Source organism: Eurosta solidaginis, chromosome 5, assembly GCF_040869045.1.
Source record: "Eurosta solidaginis isolate ZX-2024a chromosome 5, ASM4086904v1, whole genome shotgun sequence".
NCBI classification, from domain to species: Eukaryota; Metazoa; Arthropoda; class Insecta; order Diptera; family Tephritidae; genus Eurosta; species Eurosta solidaginis.
The window spans coordinates 87133646-87156327 of NC_090323.1; the positions used below are offsets into that span (position 1 = coordinate 87133646).

At 37.8% G+C, this 22682-nt stretch overlaps 2 protein-coding genes across 2 annotated transcripts in view; one reads left to right on the forward strand and one right to left on the reverse strand.

The window, feature by feature from the left end:
- Positions 1-22682, forward strand: part of TfAP-2 (transcription factor AP-2) — an 859649-nt gene that overhangs the window by 78979 nt on the left and 757988 nt on the right. The gene's annotated exons all lie outside the window — the stretch shown is intronic.
- Positions 17072-20458, reverse strand: LOC137252778 (uncharacterized). The gene is made up of 10 exons (XM_067788866.1): positions 20343-20458; positions 20153-20280; positions 20024-20089; positions 19305-19514; positions 19092-19245; positions 18593-18765; positions 18247-18409; positions 17845-18193; positions 17405-17552; positions 17072-17260 (listed from the first exon to the last, which is right to left on the reverse strand). The coding sequence occupies exons 1-10, from the start codon at positions 20413-20415 to the stop codon at positions 17072-17074; spliced, it is 1653 nt and encodes a 550-aa protein (XP_067644967.1). The 5' UTR covers positions 20416-20458.

A 22682-nucleotide genomic window follows, 5' to 3' on the forward strand; every position in this document is an offset into this window, starting at 1 on the left:
AATATAAGAAAGTATATGGTGAAGTTTAAAGCTTCAATCCGTTAAATTGAGTAAGATATTACAAAAATCCTCTTTTTCTGAAAAATCGGTTGTATGGAGGATATATGCTATAGTAATCCGATCCGGCCGGTTCCGAAAAATGTCTAATCGGACACCCAAATACACCCGCTCACCAAATTTTATCAAGATATCTCAAAAATTCAGGGACTAGTTTGCATACAAACAGACAGACGGTCAGACGGACATGGCTAAATCAACTCAGCTCTTCAACCTGATTATTTCGGTATACTTAATGGTGGGTCTATCTATTTTCCTTTAAGGACTTACAATTTTAGGTTTCGTGACGAAATTAATATACCATTTCATTTTCATGAAAGGTATACAAATAGGTAGGTACTTTGCGTGAGGATGCAAAGCTTCATTTTTGTGGTCTGAATGAAAAGGCTATGAGCACGAATCACTTATTTCAACAATATATGACGTAAACATAAGTGTTTGATGAAATTTGAAGCTTCTAGCGGTTAAAAGGGGGGCAGAAATAACAGTTTATATGGGGTATATACTATATATGGGGCAGAAATTACGAAAAGTGTCTTATCTGAACAATCGGTTGTATGGGATACATACCATAGATACGACCGCTCTCTATGATTTTTTCAGACAACAATATATGCTATATATTTAAGCATTTGGTGAAATTTGAAGCTTCTAGCTGTTAAAATAGGGCAGAAATTACGAAAAGTTTCTTATCTGAACAATCGGTTGTACGAGATATATACTATATATACCACAGTACTATACAATTTTTTAAGACAACAATGACTGCCTCATACGTAAGCATTCGGTGAAGTTTGAAGCCTCTAGCTGTTAAATTGGGGCAGTAATTACGAAAAGCTTATTATCTGAACAATCGGTTGTGGGGGATATATGCTATATATACAATTGATCTCATTCATTTTTTCAGACAACAATATGTAGAATATACGAAAGCAGATGGTGAAGTTTGAAGCTTCAATCTGATAAATGGAGGAAGATATGACAAAAAACCCCCTTTTCTGAAAAATCGGTTGTATCCCCCATACATATGCTATAGTGGTGCGATCCGGCCGCTGGAAAATTTTATCAAGATATCTCAAATATTGAGGGACTAGTTTGCATACAATCAGACAGGCGGACATGGATAAATCAACTCAGCTCTTCGTCCTGATCATTTCGGTATAGTTATTGGTGGGTCTATCTCTTTTCCTTTAAGGACTTAGAATTTTGAGATTCGGGACAAAATTAATATACTATTTCATTTTCATGAAAGGTATAAATATATAGTACATTAACAGTTCTTTAACAGGATCCTCGGTGTGAGAGCTTCCTAACCTTCGAATTTTACTTTGACTGTGGTCGCATAAATCACATTGTTCATTAATTTTCTCACCACCAATCACGAATCGCTGCACAGTATTTGTTGGTTTATGTTTCTAAGCATGTTAACTACGGAACTAACCTTTAGTAAATCATGCGGTGGTAAGGCAGGTATATCTAGGGAGTTTGAAAATTCAATTGGATAGTTGGTGGCTTCATCTTTATTTGACACATTCAATAGATTTATATGAATGCATTGTTCAAATGAACTCGTTCTTAATTATGTAGCTTAGGTCATCAACATCTTTATTCAAAAATTACTCGTTCAACCATTCATTGATTTTGTAAATCGAAATGATATTTAGGAATACTTTGTTGATAAGTTCGTCTTTCGATGAGACAAAGTTACAGAAATTCTGAGGATATGAAATTAATTCGCTCGATTCGTTGGCAGGTATTCGACCAGCAACGCTAGTACGGTATTTCTCAGATAAATCTTCAGCAGATGTATCATTAAGAAGTGCAACTCTCATATTTGGTGTCAGTTGAAGTTTGTTCACATGGCGCCAGAGATTCGATAATATGGGGCATTCTTTAATTCGTTGGCAGGCATCCGTTGATCTTGGAATAACTGGCAGAAATGGCACGACAGCAAAATCATTGATCCCCCAAAACATCTAGAGTCATTAAGTAAATCTTTCAATGATAGTTTATATGCCATTGCATACCTATCACATGTTGGTGCTTCACTATTTTGAAGATGTAACGAAGTTTTAATGCTGAATGAGCCGTACGGCAGCTTTCTACAAATGTGGCTGCTATTCCAGAAGAAGCAACTGCAACCGCAATATTGAAACTCGCACGAATAGTGGCTAAAACTACTGACAAGAGGAATGTCTTGCCAGTTCCACCACGAACATCCAGAAAATATAAACCACTATTTCCTTCATCAATTGCCTTCATTAATGTATCATAAATTTCCTTTCGTTGGGGATTCAACAGGGCTACGTTCGCTTGAACTGCTAAATCTAATTCGTGCTTTTATATTAATGTTCACATTCCAATTTTCGATTAAATTGGTCATTCATTTCACGATTTGGCGCTGGCATTCTTAACCTGAGTAATAAACTAGCGCACATGGATTAACACATATCTTCGATCAAGAGTAAAGCTTGACTATGTTTCTCCTCATTCATCCCAACATCGGGATTTATAAAACTAACACGAATTTGATGTAAAATATGTTCTGCAATAGAATCCTTTTATTTATGTCACAGGTTAGATGGGTTCGATGGAAAGCATATCGAAATGATGATAACAAATAATGTGCGTATCCTAATAATTTTCTAATAAATTGAGATCGTAACATGCAGCACTACGTGTTGGGAGTATTGTACCATTAACAGTGCGTAGTGACTCAAATGACGTTGCCGCAACAGCAAAAGCCGCAAATAGAAGCGTTCGACATTCTTTGGACTAACTGTATACATATGGTCCAGAGCATCAGTAGAATGCATATCCGAATAACTAGTAACTGCATCGCCTTGCTCGTCGGTGCTGTGAGTAACAACAGTAGGATGAGGTTCGTGTTTTACTTTTTTCCATATTTTGGTTATTTTCCCAGAAATTGGTTCACATATAGGGACTAAAGACTACTCCCTGTGAAAACTCTCATCAGCACCTACTCGATACCTATTTTACCTACTAGCACATTCTAGGGTCCACATTTTGTTCGATATCTCGAAAACAAGTTCAAACTTATATTAAAACTCTCATTAATGCCTTTTATTTAATACCCATATCGTACAAATAAGTAACACAATTTTATATATGTATGTATGTATATATATTTAATTTGTTTCATAATTTTTTTTCACAATACCTTTTCCAGTTGTAACTTAATAAAATTAAGTTGGGATTTCTGAGCTTGAATTGTAATTTTCTGGACTGAGTTGTAATTAGCTGAATATGATTTGTAACGTTCTGGGTCGGAATTGTGTTATACGATCACGGATAGAAAACCTATTTCACTTAAATGATAAATATAAAATATTGTAACGAATTTACTGGAATTCCCCTTATTTGCAATCTTCTGCCAACGTTCGTATCGCTAACCTGTTGAATAAATAACTCCAATATTGCATAATGGAAAAATGGTCTTTATTAAAGTACTTCACAATAACACTTATACTTTGCAACGAATAGCTTGCGTAATAACCAAACTGATTGATAGCTCAAATGAAAACTGATTTCTCCACTGTTGTCGCCCTTTTATACTGTCTGATCTCCTCGTTATTTCTAGGCTTTTCTAATTCCAGAACTTACTAGTTAGTTATAAATTTCTCAGCTACAACTACAGATGTATAATTTTTTTTAGCGTCTCTCATACACCATGCATTGTATGTGTGAGCGACACTTCCACAATCACAATTGCATACCTTTAGGAGCATTTCGGATAAGATATCTGCATGGGCCTGTGCGTTGCTTCTCCGCCGCGTGCACACGCATGTGTAGACATAATGCTTGAATTATTGATGTCAATTCACGTCACTGCTTAGCATCGGCCTAGAGATGGCAGTACCCCTTAGTGTTGCTAATATTCGTAACACTGCCCTCCACCTAAGTCTGATCGTCCCGATCATACAAATCTCTCGATCTAAAGGCTGATAGCCTCTCCAAATGAACCACTTTCATTTTGGTTCGTGGTTTGCCAATGGTTTGTATGCGGTACACTACATCATTGATCCGTTTTACAACTTTGTATAGGCCTTCCCAGTTACACTGCAATTTCGGGGACAAACCATTTTTCCGTTGTCGGTTGTATAGCTGCACCAAATCTCCTTCCTGAAACCCTTCCGAATTAATTGCTTTATCGTACCTCGCTTTCATCTTGTCACTCATAATCTTTGCTCGTTGCCTTACCAGATCGTGTATCTCTCTCAGCTCTTCTTCCAAGACACCAGTGGATTTCTTGACATGTCTCTCCGCATCGGCATCTATCCTATAATTCAAATCAGCTGGCAGTCCAAGGTCATTGCCAAAAATTACCTTTGCGGGAGCTTGGCCCGTTGTCTCATATACTGCCGATCGGTAGGCCATCAAGAATAATGATATGTGTGTATCCCAGTCCTTATGGTACTTGTATACTACTTTCCTTAAATGCTCCTCCAATGTTCTATTGGAACGTTCCGCCATATTAGCGGACTGCGGATGTAATGCAGTTGTCCGTGTTTTCCGAATGCCCAACTTCTTGCACATTTCTTGGAACACAGCTGATTCAAAATTACTTCCTTGGTCAGAATGTAACTCCATTGGTAAACCATACCTTGCAACCCATTCGTTTGTAACCACTTCTGCTACTGTTTCTGCTTCTTGGTTTGGGATTGGGTATACTTTTGGCCATTTACTGAAATAATCCATAACCACCAGTACGTATTTGTTTCCGCGGTTGCTAGTAGGAAAGGAACCTGCGACATCCATGGCGATCCTTTCAAATGGTGCACCTGAAATATACTGCTTCATCTCTCCATGACTTCGTTGTTGTTGTTGTTGTAGCAATGCTTCGCCCCACCTAACAGCCGCGACCGATCACAAATTGTCATCAATATCCTCTAACGGAAGTCCAAGGAAACTTGCCGTTTCAACAGGGGTGGACCATAAGGAAAGGGGTGTTAGAGGCGTTGGTTCCACATTACAATTAAAGAGATGGTTGGTGTCATGTGGGGACACATTGCAAGCGGGCATACATTTTGTATGTCGGGGTTGATTCTGGATAGGTAAGAGTTTAACCTGTTACAGTATCCAGAACGAAGTTGAGCAAGAGTGACACGCGTTTCCCTGGGGAGTATGCGTTCCTCTTCCGTGAGTTTTGGATACTTTTCTTTAAGTACTGGATTCACCGGGCAATTCCCGGCATAAAGGTCCGACGCCTGTTTATGGAGTTCACCAAGGACCTGCTTGTGTTTTTTCGCTTCATACGGCTGGGTTCTCAGGTGCCGTATTTCCTCAAAATGCTTACGAAGATGACTCCTTAAGCCCCTAGGCGGTGCTGGTTCATCAATCAGATGTCTGTTGGGATGCTCAGGTTACTGGGAATTAAACAGGAACTGTTTGGTCAGAATCTCATTTCTCTCCCTGATGGGGAGTATTCTCGCCTCATTATGCAGATGGTGTTCTGGGGACATAAGAAGACAGCCCGTGGCAATTCTGAGAGCAGTATTTTGGCAGGCCTGTAGTTTCTTCCAGTGGGTAATTTTTAGGCTTGGCGACCATATGGATGACGCGTAGCACGTAATCGGCTGGCTAATTGCTTTATATGTAGTCATGAGCGTTTCTTTATCTTTTCCCCAGGTACTGCCAGCGAGGGATTTGAGGATTTTGTTACGGCTCTGAATTCTCGGAACAATTGCGGCTGCGTGCTCACCAAAATGTAGATCCTGATCAAACGTCACACCCAAGATTTTGGGGTGTAGGACAGTCGGTAGCGTAGTGCCATCGACGTGGATGTTCAAAATGGTCGACATTTGGGACGTCCATGTTGTAAATAGGGTCGCGGAAGATTTAGTCGGTGATAATGCCAGGTTTCGCGAGGCAAAAAAACTGGAGAGATCAGGGAGATAGCCGTTTATTTTATTGCATAGCGCATCGATCTTTGGGACTGGGCCTGTGGCCATTATTGTGCAGTCATCGGCGTAGGAAACGATTGTGACTCCTTCCGGTGGTGAAGGTAGTTTAGATATGTAGAAATTAAAGAAAAGTGGGGATAGGACACAACCCTGTGGCACCCCTTGTTTAATTCTCCTTTGTTTTGATGTTTTGTTTCTAAATTGCACCGATGCCTGCCGGCCACCCAGATAATTTGCGGTCCACCTTTTAAGACATGGGGGAAGGGTAGACCCTTCCAGGTCTTGCAGTAACGAGCCATGATTTACCGTGTCAAAAGCTTTTGATAGGTCTAGCGCTACGAGTACTGTTCTATGGTGGGGGTATTGATTTAAACCGCAATTTATCTGGGTGCTAATCGCATTTAGCGCGGTGATAGTGCTATGGAGTTTTCTGAAGCCATGCTGATGAGAGGCTAGCTGCAAATTTGCTTGGAAATAAGGGAGCAAAATGGCTTCAAGCGTCTTTGCTACTGGCGATAGGAGAGATATCGGACGATACGACTCACCTATGTTAGCTGGTTTCCCAGGCTTTAGTAGCGGGACCACCTTGGCCATTTTCCATTTCTCGGGTATGACAAAGGTGGAAAGAGACAGGTTGAAGACATGCGCTAAATATTTGAAATCCTCTTTCCCTAGGCTTTTAAGCATCGGCATGGCTATGCCGTCTGGGCCCACTGCTTTGGATGGTTTAGCGCGACCAATGGCGTCCTCAACCTCTTTAGCGGTGATGGTGATTGGTGACGCGCTGAATTTGTGTTTATGTGCGTGTCTATTGGCTCTCCGTCTATCTTTGTCGACCGTAGGATGCATTATATATTGTCGGCAGAAAGCGCTCGCGCATTTTTTCGCATCCGACAACACTTTGTCGCCAAAGGCGATGGAAACTTTGTCTTTGTGCTTAGTCGGATTGGATAGGGACTTTACGGTGGACCAAAGTTTACCCACACCGGTAGAGAGGTTACAACCTCTTAGGTGCTCCTCCCATTTCGCCCGCTTGTGGTCGTCCACAAGCAATCTGATGCGTTGGTTTATATCCCTTATTTGGGGGTCGCCTGGATCAAGCTGTCTTATAAGGTCACGTTCTCTCGCTAAGTTTGCGGCCTCCGCCGGGAAGTGGGGCCGGATTTCGGGAATTATCCCGGCGGGAATGAAACGTGCTGAGGCGGATTCAATGACCTTACGGAATGCCCGCTCCCCTTGGCGGGCATCAGTCGGGATAGGGAGGGCAGCAAAGCGGTTGTCTGTAAAAGATTTATATTCTTCCCACTTTCCTTTTTTGAAGTTTATGAAAGTGCGTTTTTCGGTGACGATGAAGTCGGCGGTACGCTCGAGCGAAATAAGTATGGGCAGGTGGTCGGATGCCAATGTTACCAACGGCTGCCAGTTGACACAGTTTACGAGTTCTGCGCTCACGATTGAGATATCTTGCGAACTGTGACAGCTTCCTACCACACGTGTGGCGTCTCCGTTTATTGTGCAGAGCGTCGTTTCTTCTATTTGATCCGCCAACATCTTACCCCTACTGTCCGCCCGCAAGTTTGAATGCCATAGATCGTGATGGGCATTGAAATCGCCTAAGATAATGCGATTGTTGCCAGTGAGTAAGGCTCTGATATTAGGGCGGTATCCACTGGGGCAACAGGTAGCAGGAGGGATGTAGATGTTGATGATTTCTAGGTTGCATCGCCTGACCGGAGAGATAGGCCTTGACGTTCTAAGACATTGTTCCTGCGGTCGATGCCAGGATCAAATATATAATATTGCACAGAGTGCTGTATGATAAACGCGAGGCCGCCTCCATTTCCGCTCTCACGGTCTTTCCTGTGGACATTATACCCAGAGCAGGTCTGCAATGCAGATCTTGCTGTGAGTTTAGTATCTTGAATCGCAGCAATACGGATGTTGTGCCGCTTCATGAAATCGACTATCTCCGTAATCTTCCCAGTTAGTCCATTACAGTTTAACTGCAGAATTCTGAAGTGCATAAGGGGAGACGTCGCCACTGTCGGAATAAGTGACGGTTGACTACGCCTGCTGTTGTGGCCCTGGGACTGGGCGTCCTTGGGCAAGCATTGGGGTACCCGGATGATTTGGGTTTGCGACCTGGCAACATGGCGCGATGAAACCCGTCGGGGGGGTTGCCGTCGCGGTGACCAGAACATCTAGGAAAATGGCATCACCCAAGGCAGGAGCTGCATTGGGCGGATGTCGCAAACCTATATATTCTGTGCTGGCAAACGGTGCAAACGGAGGTAGGGACTAAGAGTCTGTTTCCCTGACCTACACGATTGCTGCCGGAAAAGAGGGGGGGAGAAGACGGGGGCAGGGGCTGATGCTCAGCATTGCTACCGACTCTACTACGAATGAGTGGTAGCAGCAGTTTGAGTTGTTGGCGCCGTGGGGAGCGAACAGCAGCGGGTACTTGTTGTGGCTTGCTGCACAGCGGGGCTGCTGCAAGGTAGTGGGGGGGGGGGGGGGGGGGCGCTTAGGCGTAGACTACGGGACGCCCTTGGGCGTGAACAGCAAGGAGCCACAAAAGATTTATAAAAGTTACGTGGACGTCGGGTTTTGGGATCAAGCCCAGAACAACCTGTCCGATGCAACCATCCCTTGCACGAGACACACTGAACAGAGTATGCAGCAAAACCATTTCTCAGGACCGGGGTCAGGAGACGGACCCGAATTGGATTCGATGCCTTCCCGGAGTAAGAGAATATGGAGCAGTCCTGATGCAAGGAGCTGCTGGGAGGATGACAATTTGTGGGAGGGACGCAACAAATTAAATGGGGTCACACTGAAATGACAATCCTTGGTCGGGAAAAATTCCGAGTCGCTCCGGTACATAGAACCGACTGCCTTGGGAAGCGTCCATGACTACGTGTTTTGGGCCCTTTCGCTCTGTTGCATACCTCGCAGTTGGCAATCCACTCGGTGACCGACTGACGGCAACCAACCCAATAGAATCTCTGCTTAATTTTATCGAGCGCCTTTGTGATTCCAAGATGACCTCCACTTGGACCATTATGCAGCTCGCTGAGCACGTCAGGAATCCTCTTTCTGGGAACAACTATCAGTTTCTTCTTGCATTGACCATCCTCACTCTCCCATACTCGATGAAGGTAACCGGATATCAATTCTAAACTGTTCCACTGTGCTCAATATGACTTCGCAATGGGACTCTCTGCTAACATCTCTTCCATGTTTGGTCTTTAGTTTCGTTCGAGCCCTTGCATAACATGTGACAGATCTGTATCTTCTAGCTGACACTTTCTTAGTTGTTCCTTGTCATTAGCCGGACATCTATAATGTCTTCTTTAGCCTCGGCCCTTGAACAGTGCTTGCATTACAAACTACATGGTCTTCGTGACATTGCATCTGCATTTCCATGGGTACTACCTTATCGATGCTCAATGGAAAAGTCATAGCTTTGTAGTCGCTCGATCCACCGTGTCAATTGTTCTTCCGGATTACGGAACTGCAGAAGCCATTTTAACGCTGCGTGATCTGTCCTGACACGGAATCGCTGGCCATAGAGGTATTTGCGAAAATGTTTAATGCACTCTACCAATGCCAACAGCTCTCTCCGCATAACGCAGTAGCTCCTCTCTGATTTTCCAATCGAACGGCTGTAATATGCAACTACCTTCTCCTCTCCATCAACCAGTTGTGACAACACGCCTCCTATAGCATATCCACTCGCATTTGTATCTAGAATAAATGTTGCTCCTGGAATCGGATATGCCAACATTGGAGCAGTGCACAAACGCTCCTTCAATGTTTGGAAAGCCACCTCTTGCTCATTTTTCCATTCAAAAGCTTTATTTTTTCTTGTAAGCTCATGGATGCTATGGGCTACGCTGGAAAAATTTGGTACAAATCGGCGGTAATATGTGCACAGCCCAAGGAAACTTCTCAATTCATGTAGGTTCTGTGGTTTTGGCCAATCCTTTACAGCCTCTATCTTTTCGTTTGCAGTGCAGATGCCCTCTGTCGTTACCTTGTGACCCAAATAATTTACTTCCTTTTTAAACAGCGCACACTTTTTGGGACTTAATTTCAGACCAGCGCCAGCTATTTTCTGGAAAACTTCCTCCAAGTCCTTAAAAGGTTCATCAAAGTTCTTGCCCAATACGATGATGTCGTCCAGGTATACCAAGCATGTTTTCCAATGTAGACCTTTGAGTGCGTGGTCCATGAGTTTCTCAAAAGTACTTGTGCATTACAAAGTCCAAAAGGCATTACTGTAAATTGCCAAAGACCATCACCACACTGAAGGCTGTTTTCTCTTTATCTTCCTACTTCACCTCAACTTGCCAGTAGCCGCTTTTCAAGTCCAGTGCGGAAAACCTTTTCGTACCAGATAGCGAGTCCATAGTGTCGCCAATTCTTGGCAATGGGTAGCTATCCTTTTTCGTAACGTCATTCAACTTCCGGTAGTCCACGCAAAACCTCATTGTTTCGTCCTTCTTCCTTACAAGTACTACCGGTGAAGCCCATGTACTAGCTGATGGTTCGATGACGCCGCTGTCGCTCATTTCTTGTACGATTTAACTCACAACTTCCCGTTTCGCCAGTGGAACACTACGAGGAGCTTGACGTATCGGCCTCGCGTCTCCAGTGTCAATTTGATGTTTCACAACATTGGGACGGCCTGGTTTGGAACCATCCTGGTCAAATATGTTCGCGTACTTTAGGAGCAGTTGTTTTGAAATATTCTGATAGGCTTCCTCTAGCCCCTGCGTCCATGTCGTGATGTCATTTGAAAGATCAGTATTACTAGATGAAACGTGTTCCTGGAGCTGTTCACAGTTTATAACTACTTCAGCCTCTTGGCATCTTCCCAAAATAGCTCCTTTGGTCAAATTATATGGTGACTTGAACTCATTGAGTACTCTTACCGGAATACGTCCACGTACCGGAATACGTACGTACTGTCATAGCCAGGGTTTTCCTACAAGTATGTTCAGTGCTGATTTGTTTGCTGCTTCGACAACCCACAATTTGTTTGTCCCACAATCTCCATCAACCTTTGCCCAGATGACTGCTTCGGATTTTGGTGGTATTTGCTGACTCTCTTCCACCAGCACTCGTTTACTGCTGTAGCCTGTCTCGTAGCCGAAATTAAGAGGCACATCCATGTTCTTATATCGCATCGTCTTGCTTTGCATATCGATCTCGATGCCTTGGTTGATTAAGAAGTCCACTCCAATTATGATTTCATCAACAATATCTGCCACTATAAAATTGTGTAGTACCGTGACGTTCCCAATTTGCATTATTATTCGGATTTTTTTTTGTTTTCTTGGAGCCCCTGCAATAGTTTTGAAAGTGTAGAAAGTTTTGGCAGCTAATGGTATCAAAATATCAATTACCACTATTTTTAATGAAAAATATGACCGGTATAGTTTTGAAGGCTTTTTGAAAATTTGTTGATATAAAAAGATGAAATTCGCATGACAACAACGTGATTTTTTATTAATAGTAACTATATTTTACGTTTAATTACGTTAGCTGGCTATAAGCTTTTTTCTTTATATTTCGTGTTTGTTGAAAATGCTACACTGTTTCTGGAAGGCGATGTTATTTCTATTGTTATAAACAAAAAAATATATAAAAATAAAAAAATTTCATTAATGACATAAGCACAATATTAGATTACCTACCCAATTGGAAACTTTATTGCTCATACAATATATATCGCCGTGTCCTTTCCAAGAATACGTTAGCAAAAATATTTTGGATTTCGCCCAAATAAATAAGTTAATAATAATATTTAGTTTTTCTCTTGCAAAGGAAGATGTTAATCTTTTTCATCCTATGCGTCAAGCGAAGAAAGGTCTCTTTTGCAATCAGATTTGGACACATTGCTCAATTGGTGCCACTTAATCTAAAAAATAAGCAAATTTGTGTACATATATTACTTCAGCCAGCTTCTTACACTCTTAACACATATAATCTTGAACAGGTATGTATACAGTTTTATAAACCTTGGGGTTGATATGGACAGTAAACTTAGCTTCAACCTTCATATTACTGCAACTGTTAATAAGGCTAGAGGTGTTCTGGCATTTGAAAAGCCATGGTATAAAGAATTCAGTGACCCGTACGTTACTAAAGCTCTTTTTACAACATTAGTCAGGCCGATATTAGAATATGGTGCAATAATTTGGAAACCGAGCTACGTTCTTACTTTTCTCCTTAAGAGATTTCCTTACTAGTCGTAGGGAAATGCTTGGAATTGTATTTATGATTAAATAACTAAATGATTCGGTCTCTAACTCATTCCTGTTCAGCGAAGTAAACAACTTTAATGTCCCTTCCCGGCCTTCAAGACATCTTAAACCTCTCTACCTAAAATATTGTAGAACAAATTTTGAAATAAATGAGTCCTTCCGCTGCTTGTGTCAGAATTACAACTCCCACTCTAGCACATTTGTTGTTTCGGAGTCGCTTTTTTGCATTAAATAATCTGTTCTTTCCTCTCTTAATAGTAACTAACTGTATTCATCATTCACATATTGAATTAATTTTCTACTAATTCTATCCATTATATGTATATATATTAATTACTAATACGGCATTTATTTTACTTAGCTGATGAGGTTTCCTCTGTAGCTGAGCAGTTTTAGATTTCGACGGTTAACAAACCATTGCCTTACAACGACTCGGCATGAACAGGATTAGCCTGGTTTCATTGGACGACTTGAGGGCAATGCGCTGTCTCAACGTCCATAAAAAAATATAAAAAAAACAAAACTCTTTCCGTTCTGAACACTTTTTGGAAAATTTTTCTAAAATGCTCCATTTGCTTAATGGTGGTGCTAAAACGTACATTAAGATCATAATTTTCTACTTTGGTTTATATCATGAAAACAACTTCTTAGTACTGAGAATAAGTACGTATTTTCTGAAAAAAAATATTGAGGAACCGGTTAAGCAGAATTAATGTGTACGGTGGGGGCCGTCAGTATGCAAAAAAAATTGCTAAAGTAATACTACGAGAGTGCCTAGACTTCAATTGTTGAATTTAAGGGTGAAGTTTATGAAACAAACTTATAAAACCCTTTCCCCACTCTTGGCAGTGGACATGTTTGTGTTCTTTTCTGGAATAAATATTGCACGATTTTCGTTGCTCTCCCGAAAGTTTCCGTCCTCATTTAATAAAATATTGCCCGAAAAAGCATCATTTTGTACACATTTAGTGATCGTTACATTATTAAATAGTAACAATAAGAAAGAAAGGAAATCCCCATTAGATAGGCTTGCAGAAACTTTGCCAAACATGCGCTCATTTCCTACTGGTGCGCTTGGTGTGTAAAATTATTTGAATACATTTTTTATTTTTATTTGACAATTGCCTAAACATGCATGCCAACGATGTAAATTCAGAGACTTCACCTTTAATCCAAATTCTAGCAATTTCGGGTTACCAAATTTCTTAAGAAACATGAAGTGCCGTTAGAAATCCGCTTTTTAAAGCTTACGTAATTCAATATTAATTTAGCATGCGCACATTCATATACATACGATTCGTATGATACGAATACATACAAACCTCTAGTAGTAATACTTTTTTGAATGTAGGAATTCTTTTTGAAGTTTTTGAATGTTGCTTAGTATTAAAAGCAGAACATACACATAAGTAGGATGTTATGAAACTTTTTTGATTTATCAGATCACAATAGATTAAATGGTTCTCAAGAAATAATGGTCTTATTATACAATGTATATTATTTTTTTTTTAAACTATGTGATTGTTAGTTTTAAATGAAAATATTATGCAACATAGTTTGAAGCCTATTTATTTATGAATGAATTTTAACCCTTATGATTTGATGCATAAAAGGTTATCCCAAATAATATTGTGCACTTTCGTAGGTTAAGTTTTTGAAATCTAAAGAATATTTAATCCCGGTATTAATTACAATAAAAGATCCCGAAAATCCCGGCGTTCCGAAATTATAAAATATTGACATCCCTAATATAAGGTGAAGTTTTAGAATTTGTTGGCATATTCATTAACCCATTTGGCGGCACATGTTGCTATCATTCGGAAACTAGAAAAAATTATCTAAAACACTATTTCTCGAGATCTCAGAAACCTGTACGGTGAGTACGTATACGTATATATATTTTACTAATAACATAAAAAACCATTAAATGTGCAAGAAACTTTTTTTTATGAAAAAAAGAGCACTTAAAACCAACAATGTAAATAAAGAATACCAAGATAAGTAAGATCAGTGGTTCTTAGCGAGTAGGTACAATTTAGAAATTTTGCAGTAAAGTAAATAGTTCACACCCAAAGCGCACTTAAATAGACTGCTCGATATCACGCTGATTTTTACAGATTTTTATATAAATGTGCCATGTCGTTAGCTTAATGTGAAAATGTGCTAAGTCACTTTTTTTGAAAAATTTTATTTTAATGCAGTTTTAAAACTGAATTCAAAATACATCGATCACAAAAAAAAATATTTTCATTTTTACGTGCTGTGGGCAATGATGTGTAAATGTGCTAAGTCGTCAGCTGTTAAAAAGAATGTGCTTAGTCAACCTGTCAATAATATCAATCTGAATGACTAGTCTTTTCTTTATGCGCGCATTTGATTTATTTATTTAATTCATTCAGTCTAAAGGTACACCCAGAAAAAAACTTCTCCGTATTGAAGAAAAACAGCTATAAAAACGAAGAAAAATGGGAATGAAATGGCACTTAAGAGATTTTATCCTCATTCGCATGGCCAAAATTTCTTCAAAATGAGGAAAAATTACTTGTTTGTTTTAATGAAAAATATGCTTCGAATATAAGGGATTTTGTACACTTGAAGTAAATTATGTATTTAAATCATGGAAGAGTTTACTCTGAAATAAATATGTTATCTCTTACTATGAACAAGAAAATAATTGTTGTAGAGAAATTTGATATAAAGTCAGAGTAAATTTTATACTCAAAGCAAGCAGTATTTTCCTAAATAAAGGTATTGTTTTCTTCCTTTTGAAGATAATATCTTGCTATTATTATTATTATATATAATAAAACGCTCATAAATGTAAGGTTTTCATAAAAGAAATATTTATTAAACTTTTTATTGATAAAGAAAGAATTTTAAGATGTACATACATATGTGTGAATCGATGAATTTTTTAATTCGCTTATTTGTAATATTTCAGATAACAGTCATTAATATTGACGTACTTATATTTAAAAATTATTTAATTGACAAAAAAGTACAGTATTGGCATATACATAGTAAGTATTTTATTATTAAAAAAAGAATTTTGGTCGCAAAAAAGTTTGACTGTTTACAATGTACGTGTGGATTGGTGGGTATTTCAATTCATTTGCATTTATGATTTTAAATATACTACTTTTTGAATCTATTTGATACGACAAATAGTGACGATGATACTTTAAGACATTTATTAAATTACAAAATAAAAATACTTCTTCGTTTATAACCAAAATTTCCAATACTTGATAGGGTACAAAAGTTGGGGTGTTAAAAAATAGAAAGTAGTCTCTTTTATATGTTGTCCCACATAGTTTAAAACTTGAGTGGCACATACAATGGTCAATACTGTCTTCAGAAAGTATATTTATGATTTTATCAAAGTATTTTGATGACGTCGCTGCATTCTTTTTGCTGCTTAACGTGTAAGTAATTTCCTTAAAATTAAAAATTATTTCAGAGAAATTCATACAAAATTTCAAAGCCAAAGATAACGTTAAATTTATTCTTGAGGTAATATTTTTCGAATATGATTTCAACTGTCTGTGCTTGGATTCAAACGGCAGCGTCCACAAATATTTTAAAGGACCTGACATTTGAATAATTCTACAATAGTGAGTGAGGAGATGGTGCTTTGGTTTAAGAGTGTCATTGAAAAGTTTAGTATTTTCCTTGTTGTGGAATATAATACGATCTCTTAAATTGTCTATATCCGACTTAGTATATTCAGACAAAAGTAATAAATCTAAGAGCTCTATAAGGTTTAAAACGAATTTCCACAAGTTATCACTCTCATCAACTGCGTCGCCTATAATCAATGGGAAAAAATGAGCAAATGTTAACATTTCCCTTCCCGACAATTTTAAGTTAAATGTTTTTAAATTCTGCATCTGAAATGGTGGAGAAGAGTTTCCCACTTCAGTCTCGCCATACGCAAATGTTTGTTTACGAATGTTTAAAACTTCTATATCAAATATCTTTTGTTGAATATAATGTAAAATTATATGGCAAAATCCGTATTTAAAAATGCCTTCAAAGATGTCATGAAGTAAATCTACAGAGAAGTTCTCCGTTACGTGGAAATTATTGACATTATTAAAAATGGAAAACTCTCTTATGCCAGTTGTTTCGAAATCGTCCAAAGAAATATCGTAAGCGTAATTTTGTTTGTTTCTTAATTGACTTATATCTTCAATAAAGGCGGATTTGGCTTCACTTTTATCAATTTTGCAAAATCGGCAATAATGTTTGGAGGAAAACGAACGAGAAAATCCTAGAACATTGTTAAGCGCTAAGTTATCTCCAATTATCAAGCCAAGACATAAATAAATTCTTTTCTCGCCATTCGATGTTTCAATTTCAATACCATTTCTTTCCAAATCGTTTAATATTTCTATCAACTTATAAAATGATTTGCCATTACCAAATTCTTTTACATCTTGTGACTTAAAAAGTGCGGCTATAAAAATACTTTAAAGCTTATGTTTTATAGAAGTTGGTGCCGTGGGAAAGGAATAATATGCTGCCAAAACTGATGAACTATGTGAACCTAAGGGATTGTTAACTTCGAAGTCGTCGAAATATAGAAAATACGGGATTACGAACTTATTTTTAAAACTTTTAACTTTAGTTTGCCAAATATCACTATTTACAAAATTCTTTAAAACTTCGTTATTAGCGGATAAACTATCTGCATTTTTGTGAAAATGTTCGTACATGCCTGGCAATTCAAAAAACTTTTTTGTTTGAAATTTAATTGGAAATAGCACACCCTTTACCAGTGCTGCATCTAATTGGTTTGTGTGTCTAGTTTGTAAGCTAATTATTGATGGTGATAACTTGTGGACTTTCATATAAATTCAAATCTTTAAGAGTTTTAATAAATTTATATTCTGAACTTAATTGTTCAAATGGATCGCTACATACAGATACTAATTCTTCAATACTGCTTTTAATATCGTCTTTACTTGTAGAATCGAAATTGTTTAGTAAATTATTTAACTGATTCTTCAAAGGACACAGAATCATATTTGTCACATCTTTCTGCAACTAAAGAGTTTCTTTTCTAGGACAATTTTTTTTGGCGTATTGTTTCATGGAAAGTTTGAGGCATCCAATTTTTAGAGTTTCTTGGCTCTCATTTAAACTTACTAAGCTACTGAAATTATTTGTACTTTGATAACAAGTATCTAATATTAAGTTAGGTACGAGTGAAGTAGTATCACATGAACTGTCGATTACTTGTTCTTCATTGTTTAATAAAATACTGTTATATCTTTTGTTTTCATTACGCATATGTCTACAAAGCGTTTTAAGATTAGTAAATGATTGGTTACAAGTTGTATATCCACATTTATACATATCATTTGGTGATAAGCAATGAATAATTTTGAAATGCTTAAATAAATTTTCGCATTGTTCGAAAAATTGTTTACATACAAAACATTTAATCTCTACTTCCATTTTCAATTACTTTTTTTATATCATTTAATACTGCACACAAAGTACTACTTTTTTCATGTGATTTCAAAGTAAAGTCATAAAAAAATTGCTGGATAAAAAGCCAAATAGATTTGCATTCAAAAGGATACTTAAGATTAAGTACATGGAATATCTTAAAGCATACATCAACACATTTTATGACATTATCAAACTTATAAAATATATTTGCGAAGTTTTCAAAATATTCTTTACGTTCAAACAAGTTCTCTCCTATAGCACATATTATGGGTTGAATGGTGTCTTTGTCTTTATAATTTTCATCAACCATTAATTTAAGCTCAGAATTTGTTGCTGCGCATATCATAAAGCTATTTCTAGAATCTGCAATAGTGGGCTTTACTAAATGTTTCTTGTTCGTTTGCTTGCTCCCTTTATATTTTCGGCTGGCTGGAACTAAAACTGAGTGTAAAAGGTACCATATAACAGAATCCGTTGCGCCTGAAATTAATTTGATCAATAAAATAATTAAACTCATTATTCCATTTTAATACATTGGTTAATTTGTTCTTCCTTAAAAAGCTTCCAGGTTTCTAAACTGTGCGAGGCTTTTATATAAATGTTAAATAGATGGCGTACTGCTTGCGTAAAATGGATCCATTTTTCAAACAACAAATTCTTCTTTCCTGGATACAATTTGTTAAAATCAGCGTCAATCTATAATTCAAATATGAAAGCAATATAACTTTACTCTTATGACTTACATTCAAACTCATTGGGCCTCATGCCTTAAAGAGGAGTATTTGGTCAGATTCGACTTGGCTTATTTTTGGTAAAACGTGGACTTTAAAATACATAATCTCTTTTTAAGCATGAGGCCCAATATATTATGAGTTATACCAATAAATGTCCAAAACTCTGCTTATATATGGGCCATTCTTGCAAAATAAAATCAAGGGTTGTATCAGCCTCCAGCATTTGATGTCTCTCCTCAAAAGTCAATATCCATTTGGTTTCCACTTCATCAAATGGCTCGACGTTGTATTTAAGCCACGATTTTTCTTCAGTGTGGTCTGTGAAAGGAATAGTTTAATTTCATTTATTATAAGCGGTTTTTTTCTACGAGTATATGTATATTAATGTTGAAATGAACAGTTTTGTTGCAGTATCACCCGATCAAATGGTAATAAAATGGTGAAAGATATTATATATAAATTTTGGTCTTAATTGAAGACACTCCTTTACCGTCTCTAATCAATGCAAAAATGTGTATGTTATATTTCTCACCATTTTTTTTACCGCTGGGACGGGTGAGGCTGAAAAATTCGTTCATTTAATTTTTAATGATCACCTTCCACACCCACTCTGAATCCCTCTAACACTCCCCGTTCCTACTTACATGTACAGAAGTTCCTTTCCTTTGAGGGTTGTTCCTTTTCATTGGGCTTTTTAGATATAACCCCATCAAACCGGAGTTTTGATAAGGAATTGTGATATTTGGTATATAAAGACCCGCCTGGCTTCTGGCCTTTTTTATGTATGTAATATATATCCTGATAAAGGCAAGAAAATTACATTAATTTTTAAAATATTACGGATTTTTATTGTATACCTTCGATTCGCTTAAAAATAAAGATGTGATCTGATTAGCAAGTGACTCAAATGTTTTTGGATTTGTGTTTACACCGGAGGATATCAAATAGGCTGCAATAGTAGCTGCAAGCAATTTCCTATATTTCGGATTGAGAACTTGTTGTTTACTGTAGTACTCCAAAATATGTTTTCCGTCGACCGATTTATTCAAAATGTCTTCCAGTGTTTTCTAAATGTATGTATGTAAATAAAAAAAAATTAGTTCTAGTTATGACGAGATGCAACAAGTGATGGAGAATGTCAACCATCCAGAAATTATGCTGGGATGGACTCCAAATAATCCCGCAAAAGTCCCGAAATGACCCCGACGGGATCCCGGACTGATCCCGAAAACCATTCAGAAATGATGCCGAAAGGGTCCCCAAATGATCCCGTATCAGTCGAGAAAAAGTCCCAAAATGACCACGACGGGATCCCGGACGGATCTCGAAAACCATCCATTTATGATACCGGAAGATACCCCAAATGATCCCAAAATACATACAAAGACCATACTCCACTTAATGTTCCGCCAGAAAATAGTTCATCAAAAACCGCAAAAGGGCCAGAAAAAGTGGTTAATACAAATTCCTTTCTTAACGATACATCGTTTCAATCTGATGACAATGACGAAGCTATACCATATTTATGAATGCACTCTAGCACTTGAATTAGTTGTAGATACATACAAGTACATACCTCTGTAATAATCGAATCCCCTAATAATGCGGCCCCACCACATACAGTTGTCTGCAAATTAACACCCTAGTCAAAAGAAAAAAATATAAGAATCTAAAGTATAAGTAAAATGCATTATATGTATATTACCTGTTCGTTTTGCCAATTGAGAAGATTATGTTCAAAAATTACCCTTTGTCCATAATTTGCTGTTCCGAGAAGGGTATCCAAATGGCTTGACTTCAACAGCAGCAAAGATTCCTTGGTAAAGCCGGCGTCTATATGTATGTACCTAAATGTAAATAAAATAATAAAACCATTTAATAAACCAACTAATTACCGCGGAAAACGTCAATGAACAAGTCTCCACGTAATTGTTTTACGATTTTGTCCAATTCGTCCATTTCGTCCATTTTTTTTATTAATTTTTGATAATTTGCACAATTTATTTTACCAGCTCAAACAACTTCTTACGCCAAAAATTATAGAGTTGAGTAACACATTCACAAGTTCAAAATTCCTTCGTTTTGCACACCTACGTCACACTTGACTGCTTCAGCGAATGAAAGAACGAGAGAAAGAAACAAGAGCTAAAGGAAAATGACGTAAAAGTTGCTCATAAAATACAGCTGAACTAATGTTTACATGCGCAATGCGCCACCTTCTATAATTCCATCATGATGTTACTGTGCCGACATTCATAGAAACGGTAAAATACATGGTTGCCATATATGTTCTTCGACTGAAACGCGTTAGAAAAGGCATTGGTAGATTTCGGGTTATTTAATAACTTCAGTTAAAAGATATTAATATGTTAGAAATACTTTTATTTTTTTTCAAGCGTACGTTCGCTCAGCGACCAACATTGCTGTACGCTTAGCTTTCATGCAGTTTACGCCTCGTGTGTTCGACAGCAAAGCGTACAGATTTCGCCTGCAGCGTCTAATACGCGTAGCCTCGTGTGCACCATGCCTAAGTAAAACATTTCGTTTTTAATTAATTAAATATACAAACATGTAATATACATTTTTAGATATTCAAAATGAAAATAACGAGTGCGCAACAATTCGAGGTTCTTGACGACAATGAAAATAATGCTATTAGACTTTTTGAATCCTCTCAGTGCATAGACAAATATGCATATGTATTTTATTTATTGTAAATATGGTAGGTGGCAACAATGCCATCAAATCGAAAATAACAAGGAAATAGCGTACATCAAAATAAACGCCATGGTTGCATATTTCAAGTAAGATTTTACTCGTTTGAGGGAAATTTTTGGCAATTTGGTGGTATTCAAAATAAAGACAAGTTTTCTTTGATATAGATATGGGCTTTTTTCTCAGTGTACATGCTTTGTTGTTGTTGTTGTTGTATTAACGATAAAGATACTCCCCGAAGGCTTTGGGGAGTGTTACCGAAGTTGATGATCCTTTGCCGGATATAGATCTGGTACGTTCCGGTAACAAAGCACTATTAAGGAACTAGCCCGATCATCTGAGGAACTGACCACATTAAACCTTCTAGGCCACCATAGGAGTTAGTTTCATAGAAAGGATTTCATATTGTCACGGATATTAGCATCACTAAGCTATACCATCACTAAGGCCATGCTAAGCGATATTTACGTCAATAATCAACTCATGTATACACATATATAAGGCAGCCGAGAGATGTCACACACAGATGCATTTACTTATACGCCTATGTGTGTGCGAGAGACTGTAAACTACAAACTCACATACATCTGAGAGACGCTGAAAAGTAGAAAATTGTAAACAAGTAGAAACTATATGAGAACTATAAACACTCGAAATAGTTGGTAAGTTCTGAAAATACAAGAGCCTAGATGTATGCAGCGTAAACTATAAAAGCGGCACAAGCGAGTAAAAAGTAATTCAGTTTGAGTTGAGCAATCAATCAGTTATTGATTAAGCACGCGATCTGGCGGCCAATAGTAGAGTTTCATTTGAGTTATCAATCAGTTTGGTTATTAAGTCAGCGAGTAGCAAAGTATAAGTGTTATTGTGAAGTATTTTAATAAAGGCCATTTTTGCATTATTACAAATTGGAGTTATTTAATCAACAGTTTAGTGATTCGAACTTAGCAGAAGATTTAGAATAAGCGAAGTTGCAGTAAATTCGTTACAATTGGTGTCAGAAGAGGAATTGTTGAATAAATTCCGAAGACTTCGAATAAACTTGGACATGCCAAAGTTGAGTGAATTGACGATCCAGCAACTGAAGGAGGAGTTGGAAGTCCGTGGAGTGGCTACTTTTGGCGATAAATCCCAGCTACAAAAACGACTATGTGTAGCTATGGTATTTGAAGGAATCTACAATGCTGAGGAGTATGACTTTCATTATGATAGCGACAAAACAACAACAAAAATTGAAGAAAAAAATGAAACACCGCAGACCGTGACGAACACAATATCTGTACAAACATCGACAGTGGCATCTCAGCTGGAGTCACAGGAGGCACGCATTTCCGAAATGGCGTCGCAAATGTCATCTCAATTGGAAGAACAGAAGACATATATGTCATCTCAATTGGAAGCGCAAGAGGCACGTATATCTGGAATGTCGACAAACATTTCGGAACAGGTATCATCGCAGCTCTTTGCGAAACTGGACGAGCAGGATGCAAAAATTTTACAACTCGAGGACAAAATTCATG